Source organism: Ursus arctos, unplaced genomic scaffold, assembly GCF_023065955.2.
Source record: "Ursus arctos isolate Adak ecotype North America unplaced genomic scaffold, UrsArc2.0 scaffold_2, whole genome shotgun sequence".
NCBI lineage: Eukaryota > Metazoa > Chordata > Mammalia > Carnivora > Ursidae > Ursus > Ursus arctos.
In genome coordinates, this window is record NW_026622874.1 from 66,270,659 (window position 1) to 66,283,268 (window position 12,610).

Here is a 12,610-nt window from a genome sequence, read left to right on the forward strand (position 1 = left end):
GAGGTCGTTATGTACAATAAGAAAATGATTTTAGGGGTTGGTTGGTTTTGTTTGTTTTCCTCTCTCCCCTTAATTTTTCCTCCTACAGTCGTTGGAAATATCACAGCTTCAGTTGTATTAATACTTTGGACAAATGGGCAGCTGCCTCCTCCCCACGAGGGAGCTGTGAAGAGGAGGGGCTGAAGACACTGGCTCCTGACCACCTCAGCCCCGGAGCCTCCTGCGGGCGCTCCAGGACAGGGAAATCTTTGGGCTGTTGAACTCTTTCTCTGCTTCAACAGCATCTCTCGCTCGCTCGTGCGCTCTCGCTCTCTCGCTCTCTCGCTCTCTCTCTCACTCTCTGGCTCTCTGGAAACTGGTTACTTTCTTCCAACCAGATGGGGGGCGTCCCAAGATTGGGTGTGGGCACTGTACTTCCTGGGGCTCCAGGTTGGGATAGGAAGGGGTCCCAGCCCCCTCCTCAGCAATTGCCAAGATGTGCCAGCATCCCCCCAGGACTCGCATGTGTCTTAGGATTGGACAGAACTTGGCCAGAGCCCATTTGGGCAGGCAGAGTTTTGGGAAGCTGGGGAGGGGAGGGGGGCAGCTAGAAAGGAGCCCTCCCTCCTCTGGATGCTGAGGGTGTGCTGGCCACTTGTAAGACGGGACTTGCTGGCTGGCGCTGATCCTGAGCCTTGGCTGGGGCCCACGTGTCCAGCTCCCACCTGACAGAGACCCGCCCAGGATACAGTGTGGCACTGAAGAGGCTGGGCTCCGCTGGCTACAGGGGCTGTAGTGTGGGGTCCACTCGGGATTACGTGCAAGGCCTGCTGGGCCTGAGGGTTGCTCCAGCTTGTGGTCTCTCAAGGTGGTTGTGTCCCTCCCCCCCCCCCCCCGCCCCCGGGGCTGAGGTCAGCTACAGCTGGCTCCCTTAATGTTGATTATAGCAAGATCGTGGTCAGCCAGTCTGTCCCTCCCTCAAACACAGTTCTTCCCTAGCCTGGCCCAAGGACCTGTAGGCCTGCAGGTGGGGGTGGGGCGAGCAGGGGGCTGCCTCATACAGCGGCAAGGAAAAGGGGAGGTCTCTTGGGTCAGGCTGGCATGAGGTGGGGCAAGAGCGGGTGGGACTTGGGCTCCTTGGCGGGCCATGGCTTTGGCGGTGGCCTGTTCCCCCTCGCACCCCTCCGAGGGCTCCAGGCGCGGTGCAGTGGAAGATGCGGGAAGCCCTTGGGGCTCTTCTGGCCCCTGTGTCCTGGGGGACCCAGCTCCCCTCAATCCCTCTGGGCCCTGCCCGAGATGGGGGGACAGCGGGGAGACAGAGCGGGGTGCGGCGGGGAAGGCGGTAAGGGCAGCCGTCGGGAGAGCTTGAAGCGCCCCCTAGGACCAAGCCCCGCGCCCCCACCCCCCCAGCGGGTGGACGAAAGATGGAGGCGGCTGTGGTGCGGTGGAGGGCGGGCGTGCAGTGCGGGCACGAGGGGCATGCACAGAGTCCCCAAATGTGCGTGCGTGCGTGGGGCTGGGCCCGCCCGCCGCCCCTCCCGGCCAGGGCGGGGCCAGGAGGGGCGCGGGGCGGGGCTTTCACTGGGTTCGCCCTGCCTTCCGCGCCGGGCCGCGGGCGCGAGGCTCCCCTGAGGGCAGGGCCGGGAGAAGGCGTCCCCGCCCCGAGCGTGGCGGCTTCCTGCGCCGGGGCGGGGAGGCCCGCGCTACTCGATGACGAGACAGCGGGGCAGGTGCTGCGAGAAGTACTTGAAGAGCTCGGGGGTGGCCCCGGGGCAGTTGGTCAGCTCCAGCTCCTCCAGCTCCTGCAGCTGCACCAGGCCCGACAGCCCCGTGGTGGTCAGCAGCGGGCAGCCTGCAGCGGGCGGGAGGCGGGGCGGCGGCTGAGCGCGCGGCACGAGGGCACCGCCAGGGCCGGGGCCGGGCTGGGCGGGGCGCGCCCGGCGTCTCCGTCTGGACCTGGGACCCCGGGACTCACAGGTATGGATCAGCGCGAGGAGCCCGGCAGGGCTGGCGGAGTCGGAGTAGGTGGGGGTGGGGTGGGGTGGGGTCTCACCTGCCAGAGACAAGAGACGCAAACTCCTCATGGCCAGGAGGTGCTTCAGCCCGAAGTCCTGCACCTGGGAGGGAGGGCGAGCCGAATTAAGGACCTCCGCTCGCGCCCTGGGGAGGCCCACTGCTGGGGTCAGGCCTTAGCCCTGGAGCTGCTGGAGGGGCGGGGGGCGGGGCTCGAAACGGGGGTGTCCCGGCTTCCCGAGGAGCCAGGAGGCAGCTGGGGAGTGGCAGTGAGGACCCCGGGGAGTTCCTAAGCCCCACCTACGTCGCCCGCTGGGTGTGGAGGGATCCCACACTTCCTCACAGGACCTGAGGGGGCCGGGAGCAGGTCAGCGGACTGCCTGGGCGGGGGCTTTCCCTGGGTCCCCCACTCCCCAGTCTTCGGAGGCAGGCGGGGAGGGCCGTACCTGGCAGCACCATCGCAGGTAGAGGCTGCGGAGGGACGACATGGTGGACAAATAGCTGAGGCCAGTATCCGTGATGCGTACGCACCTGTGGGGGCAACAGAGGGGCGCTGCCCACCTCCAGAACACCCCGCCCCGCCCATCAGCTCCGACCCCTTCCTCCTTTTCCCAGGGCGTCCCCTCCTGCCCTTAGGATGGCTCCTCCCTTTGCACAGCCTACCCCCAGCCAGGTCCCGCTCCTTACCCTGGTGCTTGGAGTCACAGTCCACTCTAGGTCCCTAGCTTACGAGCGCCCGCCCGTCAACCCACTCCCCAGGGCGCCGCGGCACCGCTCCAGCTACAGGTCTACAGGTCTGTCCATTAATCTAGGCTCCCTGCTTAGAAGGTCTCGCGGCCTTGCCCCGCCCCGCCCCGGTCCTGCCCTCCAACTGTCCCGTGGGTGGGGGACGCGCGCACCTGTCCAGCACCAGCTCCTCCAGGCGGTGCAGGTCGCAGGCCACGTACTCGAGCGCCATGTCGGTGATGCGCGGGCACCACGAAAGGTCAAGGCTGCGCAGCTTGCGCAGGTTTTCGGCCACGAGCTCGACACCGTCGTCCGTGACCTTGGAGCAGCCGGAGAGGCTGAGTGCGGTGAGGTTGGGCAGGCTGTGCACCACGTTGACCACGCCGTGGTTGGTGATCTCCCAGCAGGAGAGCAGGCGCAGCGTGTGCGTGCTGTGGCCCTGGCGGGCTGTGAAGTAGGCCAGCGCCGTGTCCGTCACGTGGTAGGCCTGCAAGCTCAGCTCGGCCAGGTTGGGCAGCAGCTGCGAGATGGCGGCAATGGCGTCGTCGGCCACGTTGATGCAGTCGCTGACGCTCAGCGAGGTGATGCGAGCGCTCAGGCTGGACCACAGTCCTGCCTCGGTGAAGTCGTTGCAGCCCGACAGCTCCAGGCGCACGACGCCCTGCATCTGCTCCAGCATCACCTGCGGGTGGGCAGGGGGCAGGGCGTGGTGAGGGTGGCAGGAGCCCACTGAGGGGCAGGAAGCAGGGCTGTCGAATGTGGGCGTGCGTAAGACATGCATCAAGCTGCGCCGTGACACGTGCACTTCATGACGTGTTTGTCACATCACAGCCACATTCTAAGAGGCAGAGCACAGGGGACCTGGGAGCTCAGGGCCTCACCAGAGCAGGTGCTGGGGAGCAGTCGGTGTGCGTGATTTGAGGGCTAGAGTCCTGGCCCTGGGGAAGGGGCTGCCTGCACAGCAGCTCCTCCGACCTGTGTGCCCGCTCCCCTGCAGCACCCCCCCCACCCAAGGCTGGCCTCACAGAGGCACTGAGCTTAGAAGAGCCTCCTGTTTGCTTGCTTTGATGTTGCTGTCTTGAAATTCTTAATCATCTTTGAACAAGGGCCTTGAATTTTTCATTTTGGTCTGGATCCCCCAAATTACGTGACCAGTCCTGCTTCCCCTCACCCCAGAGCCATGATCCTCAGAGCACCGGCGCTTCCCTCAGCTGCTTTGCTCCTTGTATGCCCAAGTTCCCTCTGGGGGCACCCCCCCAACACACACACCAGCTCAGTGGCAGCTGCTGGGCCCTGCCCACCCCATCCCTGTCCCTTCCAGGCCAACGGTGGGGCGCACCTCCAGGCCGGCATCCGTGATGGTGGAGCGCTTGAGGCTCATGGCCTTGACACCCTTCTTAGAGAGGGCGTAGTTGTCGATAAACTCACAGATGTCCAGGTCGGAGACGCCAACCAGGCAGAAGCCCTCAAAGCCACGTGCAGCGAAGCCCTGCAGGTTCACAAACTCCTTCTCGCCACCAGGCAGCACATTGTAGAGCTCCTTGGCGTGCAGCACAGGTGTGAGGCCTGCCCAGAATTTGGGCTGGTAGAGCACACGCCGCCAGGCCTTGCACACTTGAGCCAGCACACACTTCTCACAGGCTGAGAAGTACCAGAAGAGGCCATTGAGGATCTTTTCATCTGTGGCCAGTGGTGGCCGCTCCACTGGGGGCCCGGGAACTGGGGCTGAGGCTGGTCCACCAAGGGGGAGCCCTGCTGGGGGGCACAGGCCCCCAGCCAGGGCAGCCCGTGGCAGTGGGGCAGCCAGGCTGGGCGGTGGGAGGGTGGGTGGGGGAGGTGGCTGGCAGGGGCGGTTCTTGGCAGCTGGTGTGCCCTTGGTGATACTGGCTGCACCCAGGCCGTTGGGCTGGCCTGGCAGCTTCACCAGGCCATTGCGAGGCAAGCATGGAGGCTTGGGGTCGCCGTCCACGCCCGGGCTCGACATCTTCCTTGCTCGATCTGCGGACAGGGTCCAGGAGGGGGTAATGAGTCGCTGCGGGAACAGAGCTGGGCTCCCCATCCCAGGGCATCTCCTCCCATGGCATTCCCAGGACCACCCCCAAAGAAAGGCTCTGAATCTAAGCCACTCCTTCCCTGACTGTGAGCAGCAACAGAAGATCAGGGCTGCTCATGACCTGACACTCCCTGAGCCCCTGCTATGTGCACTGAGCTCAACTTGGACTCACAGATGTTTCTGACACCTAGGTACTATGTCCATTTTAGAGATGAGAAAAGAGAGGCAGGCAGAGACAGACACTTGCTCGTGACTGCTCCCTTTACCTTTACTACTCCGTCAGTGCCTGCCAGGCCTACCTCTCCTGGGCTGGGACTGGAAAACTGAGGGAGATGGTTTGGGGTGGTCTCTGGCTCCTCCACTATGGGGTGCCATCATGGCTCTCTGGAGTGGTTCCAGTAGCCTGTCTAAGACTCACACACCAGCCCCTGAGAATCTCAGTGGTACTGGAGATTGGTTCATAATCTACACAAAGAAAGGGCAGAGCTTACTACATACGATGCCAGCACAGTGAGCCCTGGACACATACTGTCTCTTTAATCCTCCATCCAACCCATTGACGATGCTGCTATGATGACTGTGCCCATTGTACAGATGAGGAAAACAAAGCAGCATGAACTGTTCGCCCAAGGTCACAGTGAATGGGGGAGCCAAGGCTTGAACCAGAGCTGGCTGTGGAAGCCTATTTGTAGGGAGTTCCTCCCAAGGTGGGACTGAACCCCCCCCCCCAGCTCCCCCTCTCAGGCCTCTGAGGCTGTGAATGGGTGGCAGATGGCTTTGAGTGCAGACAGCCCTGGAGAGAGGGACAGCGGAACCCTCACAGTGCCACCTTCTGCTGCACGTTCCAGATCTTCTCCTGCCCACTCCCACTCCAGACATCCAGCGGAAAGGCAATGCACCCAGGGGCTCCGGCACATAGGCTCTGGGGTCACACACCCTGGCTCTGTGGCCTCAGTGAGCCACTTCCTTTCTCTGAGCCTCCTTTTTCCTTACTTTGAAGCCTGAGAAGGGATGATCCATCCCCACAGGACAACATGTGGAAAGGGCTAAGCATAGTGCATGGCTCACAGTGAGCATTTGGAAAGTGGCACGAAGGCTGCTTCTGACCCCCATGACCCGCCTTCGGGGAAGGGCTCAGGAGCCATTGGAAGGGAGGGAAGTGGGCTGCCCTGCCCTGCTCTACCCAGCATCATGCCCCCCACTGGCTTCCAAGCCCTGGACAGGACAACCCTTGCTGGCATTCCATATCTGGGGAGGTGGTGCAGACCTAGGCTGGGACCTGGGGTCCACTGGCACACATGGCCCTCATGGCTGCCAACCAGCTTTGGGTCCAAAGGCCTTCCTACCCTGGCAGCCATGAGTCCCCAAGCTGGCAATCCACATCGGGCTGGGCCTCCTCAGGGGAGGCTCCCCACTTTGGCTGTCCTCTTACTGCAGCTCATGACCACATAGTAGCAGCCTCACACTGCTGAATACCCACTGGGATAATCATGGGTTCCAGCCTCATGGCAGCCGTGTGTGTGTGTGTGTGTGTGTGTGTGTGTGTGTGTGTGTGTGTGTGTGTGTTGGGGGGAACCCCTGTTAACCCGACTTTCAGATTGGGAACCGGAAGCTCCAAGGAGTTAGTTTTCCCACGGTGGTGGATAGGGGGTAGTCTGACATGAGGGCTGCCCCAGGTCTCTTAAAACTAGTATGTGAGAAGGAAACCACCGTGGGAACAGCAGTGCCTCATGGAGGGACAGGAGGAAGTCCACGACTGGTCCCCACTCCAGGGATGAGGGGAGAGGCTGTCCTGTGGACTCCCTCCTGTGGGCTGTGCTGGGTTCAGAGAGGCAGCCCCAGCCCGAATACGTTCTGTGTCCCCGGGACGGGGCGCCATGATTTCAGGGCTCGGGGCGCACCGCCCACCCAGCCTCTGCCGCTTCCCGCAGACCAGGCGTCGCGAGCTCGGCCCCGGAGCGCAGCACCATGGACAGCGCCCCTCCAGCCGTCCTGCGCGTGCTCGGAGTCCAGGTCCGGGCGGTCTCCAGCGCGGACGGCGGCTGGTGGGGGCGGGGTGGGGGCCGGCCCCGGCAAACACAGCTCAGCAGGGAGAGGCCCTGCAGGCGACGGGGCGGGGCGAGAAGCCGCCCGCTCCGCTAAGATCCGGAGGAGGCGGCGGAGGCGGCACCAGGGGAGAAATAACTCCAGAGCAGTGCCGATTTAGGTTAAAGATGCTCCCAGCCATGGGTGTGCACGTGGAGTGCCTGAGTTGGTGGGGGATGCACGTGGATGCCCCGGGCATCTGCGGGGCTCTTTACCCCCACCCCACCGGAGCTCACATTTGCACACGCCCACAGTCCCATCCCCACGCTTCAGGCCTCAGGGTGGAGCTGGTGAAAACGAGCCAGCCGGTGGAGAGAGCCCACGGGAGGGAGGGGCCAGGCGGAGGATGGCCTCAGCCTGGGGGGTGTCCGAGGCCTGGGTGCCCTTTATCCCACACCCACATGCCTGGCTTGCCGGTCCGCCAGCTTTTCTTCTGGGCCCCGGATTGGAGCAGGCAGCCCAGCTCCTCCCTGACCTTGTCCATGGTCCTGCTGGGCTCCAGCTGCACACCCCAGCCTCACTGAGAATCCCTTGCTCCGTGGCTCAAAACTGGAAATAGCCACACCTTGGCCCAGGGGTCAGAGCTTTAGGAGAGAACTGAGCTTGCGGTCAGAGATGGGTCTTCCTGTCAGTTAGGCAATATGGCTGGGGCGGGGACGAGTGCCCCTCTGCCTCGTCCCACCCAGCCAGCCAGATGGGCTGTGAGACCCCAACACTTTTGGTACTTGCTACTGCCCCCACTGCACCCATGAGGCTCAGACCTGCCTGGAGTTTCTTGTTGGGATGGGGTAGGGGCAGCTGCCAATCTGATGCGGACTGCCTCCTCTTTTGGAAATAAGCACCAGGAGCTAACGCTAGGAAAAGAGGCGTTTTTAAAAGGTGGCCAAACTTGCACTATTCTCAGCCTCAGCCCCTGGTGTGTTGTGCCTCTGTGTGGAGCGGAATTCTGGAGGAGGTCCTCCTGGGATAGGCTGCGGGGGCTCAAGTCTCCTGGGAGGACTCCAGAACTTGGTGGCTTCCAGGCTGACAGTCTGCAGATGTCCATGCTGAGGCTTTGAGAGGAGCTGCCTCTTTTGCCATCGAGTCACTGGGCCCCGAGACCTAGCGTGTCGACCTTACAGGTTCACCTCTGGCTCCTCCCCAGCCTTGACCCTACAGTCCAGCCAGACCTCCTGTTCTGTATTCCTCCTCTCCTCTCCCTCTTTGCCTGGGCACATGCTGGTCCCCCGGCTTGTTCAGGAGGCCTCCCTGCTTCTTAACCCTGCCAGCTCCTTATCCTCCAGCCCTCAGTGTGACTGCCACCCCTGTCTCCCACTGTGGGACTCCCCAGCACCGAAAAAAGCATCCCCAGGGTCTCAGTCATTACTGTCAAGCCATCTATCTCTTCCTTTGGCTAGGGACTTCTTGAAGACAGGTAGCACCATGGCTGAATGGCCTCTGAATGCTTGCTGAATGAATGAATGGATGGATGAATGAATGAATGAATGAGGAATGGCAGTCATGCAGAAAGGGGTATGGCTGCCAGGTGTCCAGAAGGCTTGGTGGAGGACAGGCCAGATTAAGAAGAGGGCAGGTGGATGGTGGTGGTGGGGGGGTGTAGCTCAGTTTGTTAATCCTGGCTGTGACAGAGGCCGGTGTCCACAGTGAGGGCGGGAGGTCACTGGGGTTGGGTTGGTGCCACAGTCTCTGAAAAGGCTTCCAAGAACCTAGGGTTTGGGGTGGGCCTTGCAATTATTCAGAGCCTTGGGAAGAGGATGGCTTACACCTCCTTTTTGGCTGAGTCCCTACTTTGGGAGTTGCATGGTAAGGAGGCTGGCTGCCCATCCCCCCTAATCTGGCCAGATCCAAGGAGGGGACAGGAGCCACCAGAAGGGAGGGAGGAGCTGGTCCTGCCCTGCGCTTGCCAGTGCCACTCCCCTATTGCTGGTCCAAGCCCTTCACACACTTCCTGACCACAAGTAGGGAAAGGGAGGGTTGGGGACTGAATTTTCAGAAGTTGCACAGAGCTGGAATTTGATCCCAGGACTCCAAAGACCAGACTAGGCACTGAGGAGCACAGGGCAACACTGGGCCCTTCCCTCCTTTCTGTACCCTGTTCTGTTCCTGCACTCCCCTGTGTCCCCCAAGCCTGGGACCATGAGCTGGTGGTCTCTCCCAGCACTGTCTCTGTCGTGCCCCTGCTCTCACTCCAGAGGCTGCAAGCTGCATGCCCACCCCAGGACACTTTTTGGACTGCTCATGCCTAGGAAACCCCCCACTCCTCGTGGCTCCCATCTCAGAGATCTCTTCCTTCATCTCTGATGCTCTGTCTGACACAGCTTGCCCGGAGTTCTGGAGGGGTCTGGCCCCAGTAGGACCTGCACTGACCGTTTCTCCATGCCCGGTGAGGGCCGTAGAGCTGGGCAGGGCGTGGGTAGCCAGAGAAATTCACATCAGGTTGATCTGCAGTGACAGCCCCAGGGACGGGGGTTGCACCCGGGCGTAGCTTGGGACGGGGGACACAGCGCGGGCTGACAAACTCCATGACAAGCCCCGTGACTCAGGCACATTCACATCCCTGCCACTTTGCACATGAGCCAGCAGAATGCTCCCTTCCCGCCCCCAGCTCAGAGAGTCTTGTGGGGTGCAGGCTGCCCCACCCCTGCACCAGGGGCTCCAGGAAGGGAGCACGTGGCCTCAAAAGAGACCAGAACTGGCGCTTCATCAGCCCAAGTCCCAGCCACGTGGGACGGGGCACTTTGGGGAATGGGCTTGGGCTCCAAGCACCATCTTGGCTCTTCTCCTCTGAAGGCTCTGAGCTCCCCAGCCCCCGGCCCCAGTGCCTAGACTGGGGGCATCTAGTGTCTGCGTCTTTGGGTGGCTGCCTCAAACCCTTGCCCTCTTCCTGGCCAGTGAGGCGGTGTGGCCCAAGCCCACCCTCTGTGGCTGGTCTGGCTGAGGCCACTCCTTGTCCGTCGGTGGGGGAGGTGCTACACCACCCCCTTAGCCCGCAGAGCCTTCCTTCACTGCCACCTCCACTCTTCCCCTCTGAGACCCAGCAGTGAGCACCCACGTGTGACGAGATGGGGCTGCAGGCAGCCGAGCAGGGCCCCACCTGGGGGTGAGATGTCTCCCTGGCTCTCAGCAGTACACGCTTCCTGGGCCCAGGCCAGTAGTCTTGAGGGTCCCCGGTCCCCCGACCGCAGGGCTACTTGTTTTCTCATTCCACTGGGAGACAGGACTCACTGAAGTGCTCTAGAAGTGGACATGAACTGGAGGGGAGCACCTGCCCAGTGAGCCCGCCCAGCATTACAGGTGCAGAGAGGCCTGCCTGGCCCAAGTAAGAGGTGGCTGAGGACAAGGGGAGCCGAGGAGTGGAGACGGCAGGCAGTTGAGTCCCGGGGTCCCCTGGGACCCAAACAGGCCACCCTGCATGGCCCAGGTTTATGACAGGGGTTTGGATATCCCTCGTCCCCACAGCTCCTGGTCCAGCCCTATGGCCACCTCCTGCCAGGCCAGCAAGCCTCCATCAGGCCTTGGCCCTCGCAGGGTCTCAGCCCAGGCCTCTGTTCAAAGGGGTTGGCTGAAAGAAGGGGTCTGGGAGGTGGCGGGTAGCAGGAGGGGACTGACCAAGTGGGCAGGTGAAGCGGCATCTGCCATCTGCTCTCTCTTTGGAGGGAAGGCTTCCTGTGCAGAGGCCGGGAGGGGCTAGAGGAGTGGCCACTGGGCCATGGGCTCCCTGAGGCTCCAACATCTAGGCCTTCTTCCCTCGTGGGATGATGGGTGGGGGCTCTCTTCCCCCCAAATCCCAGGAGGCCAGACCCCTCCCCAGCAAGCCTCAGGGTGCCCAGTTCCCCTTCTGAGGCCCTCCAACCTTGGCCAAGGCCCAGCCGTCCTCCAGAACCAGGCACATGGCCAGCCTCCTCCTTTCCTCTCACCCCTGCTGTGGCAGCTCCACACAGGCCCAGGTGTCCAGGGCAGACTAGCCCCCGGCCACGCATCCACAGGGCTCCTCCTGGAGTGTAATTGTATCTAGCACCTGTCTCATAGGCCCAGGGGCTCATGGTGTTGGGGGGCGGGGGGGAGCTCAGAGCTCAAAGGAAGTCCAGGGCCTCACCCAACCTGGTGAGGCCTGCAATTCTGCGTCCCCAGGGCTCTGGTCAGGTGGCACCGGCCCAAAGCCCTTGTCCAGTTGCTGTGGGGAGCATGCTTCAACCAGGCGGCGCTGGGATCAGGATCTGTGGGAGGGCCTGTCGGGGACAGAAACCCAGTGGCCTCGGCCTGGGAAGGGGCTGCGCCTGTGTGAGACCCCGGGGGTGGTGGCAGCCCTCTCCGAAGCCCCCTCCCCAATCCTCATTGTGGCGGCCGCGATGGCGTGGCCTGGCGCCTTCCCCGCCCCGCAACCTGGCCCGGTGCACACACCTTACCTCGGCCCGGGCACCTGGCTCATGCCACGCTGTCCGCCCGGCGTCTTCTCGTCATGGGGAGCCCGGCATGGGCGCTGGCGAAGCGGGGATGCGGCCGAGGTGCTGGCCTGGCCGGCAGGGCCCTGCCGCGCCCCGCGCCCCGGCCTGGCCGGCCCCCTCGGCCGCGCCCGGAGAGGCGCTCCCCGGTGGGAAAGGATCGGCTGCCCCGAGCCTCCCACCGGGGAGGCTGAGGCAGTGCCCAGATAAATAAGGCCGCTTTGCAGGGAGCCGGGCGGGCGCCTCCTCCCTCCCCTCGCCCTCCTCCCCGCGCTCCTCCGCGGCCGCCGGCGGCGCCGCGCGCGCCCCCCCGCCCGGCTCTACGCGCCGCGCCCTCGCGCGCTCCCGGCGCCGGGAGCCAATCCGGTTGGCGAGCCCGGGCGGGGGCGCCGAGGATGCCGAGCCCCGCCCCGCCCGCCGCGCCCTGCCGCGCGCACCGCGCGCTCCCGCCGCGGGGCCCACGGGCACGCGCCGGCCCGGCAGCACACCCCCCGCCCCCCTCGCCGCGGGCGCCCGCACAACAACAAACCCGCGCGCACGGCGGGGCGGGGCGGGGCGGGCAGGGCGCGCGGCCGGAGAGCTGGCCAGGGGAGAGCCCTGCCTGCGCCCAGCAGTGGGGTCCCGGAATCCTGCGGGGGAAGAGGACTCGAGCTCTTTGGGGCCGGCGACTGGCCCGGGGGTGCGCGGCGGCTCCGCGCGTCCCGACCCTTCGGTGCCACCTGCGGGGGCGAGGACGGGCTAACCCTCACCCTCCGAGCCCTTCGTGGCCCTCCCATCTCCAGCTCACCTGCTGGCTGCCAGGCCCAGAAACCCCCCTCAGTGCCCCCTTCCCCGCAGAGCCGAGGAACAAGTAAACCACCAGATCATTTCAGAGAGTGACAAGTGCAATGGAAGTTCAAGAGGGCCACGGGATGGTGACCTTGGGAGGGTGGTGGTGGTGTGGCTTCGGAGCACAGGACTCTTGACAGGAGACCCCAGAGAGAGAGGATGGGCGGAGTTATGCAGGACAGAGTGTGCACAGGTCTCTAGGTTTTGCAGTCTTGAGCCTGGTGAGTTTCGTCTGGAATGCCCTGGAGGCAGGTGGTCGTGGCCACGTTGCAGAGACCAGGCTGGGAGAGGGGCCGGGGTGGGGTGTGGAGGGAGGGTGTGCAGGACTGTCTCCTGGCGACTGGAGATGCCAGGACTCCCAGCAGGCTCAGAGTGGAGAATGGAGGCTAATGGTACCCATCCTGGGGTCCCCTGGGAGCAGAGACTGTGGAGGGATCAGGTGTGGGAGAACAGAGAGGGGTCTTCACATTAGGGAAAGAGCCTT

At 63.7% G+C, this 12,610-nt stretch overlaps 1 protein-coding gene across 2 annotated transcripts; it reads right to left on the reverse strand.

The window, feature by feature from the left end:
- Positions 1 to 340: 340 nt before the first annotated feature.
- FBXL16 (F-box and leucine rich repeat protein 16) lies at positions 341 to 11,349 on the reverse strand. Of its 2 annotated transcripts, XM_026485506.4 has the most exons (7): positions 11,263 to 11,349; positions 9,951 to 10,090; positions 4,058 to 4,716; positions 2,892 to 3,400; positions 2,439 to 2,523; positions 2,033 to 2,096; positions 341 to 1,831 (listed from the first exon to the last, which is right to left on the reverse strand). In XM_026485506.4, the coding sequence occupies exons 2-7, from the start codon at positions 10,057 to 10,059 to the stop codon at positions 1,683 to 1,685; spliced, it is 1,575 nt and encodes a 524-aa protein (XP_026341291.1). In that variant the 5' UTR covers positions 10,060 to 10,090; positions 11,263 to 11,349; the 3' UTR covers positions 341 to 1,682. The 2 variants fall into 2 exon arrangements, with proteins under 2 accessions (XP_026341291.1, XP_044235152.1); XM_044379217.3 differs by lacking the exon at positions 11,263 to 11,349 and having other exon boundaries at positions 9,951 to 10,127.
- Between the last annotated feature and the right edge of the window lie 1,261 nt (positions 11,350 to 12,610).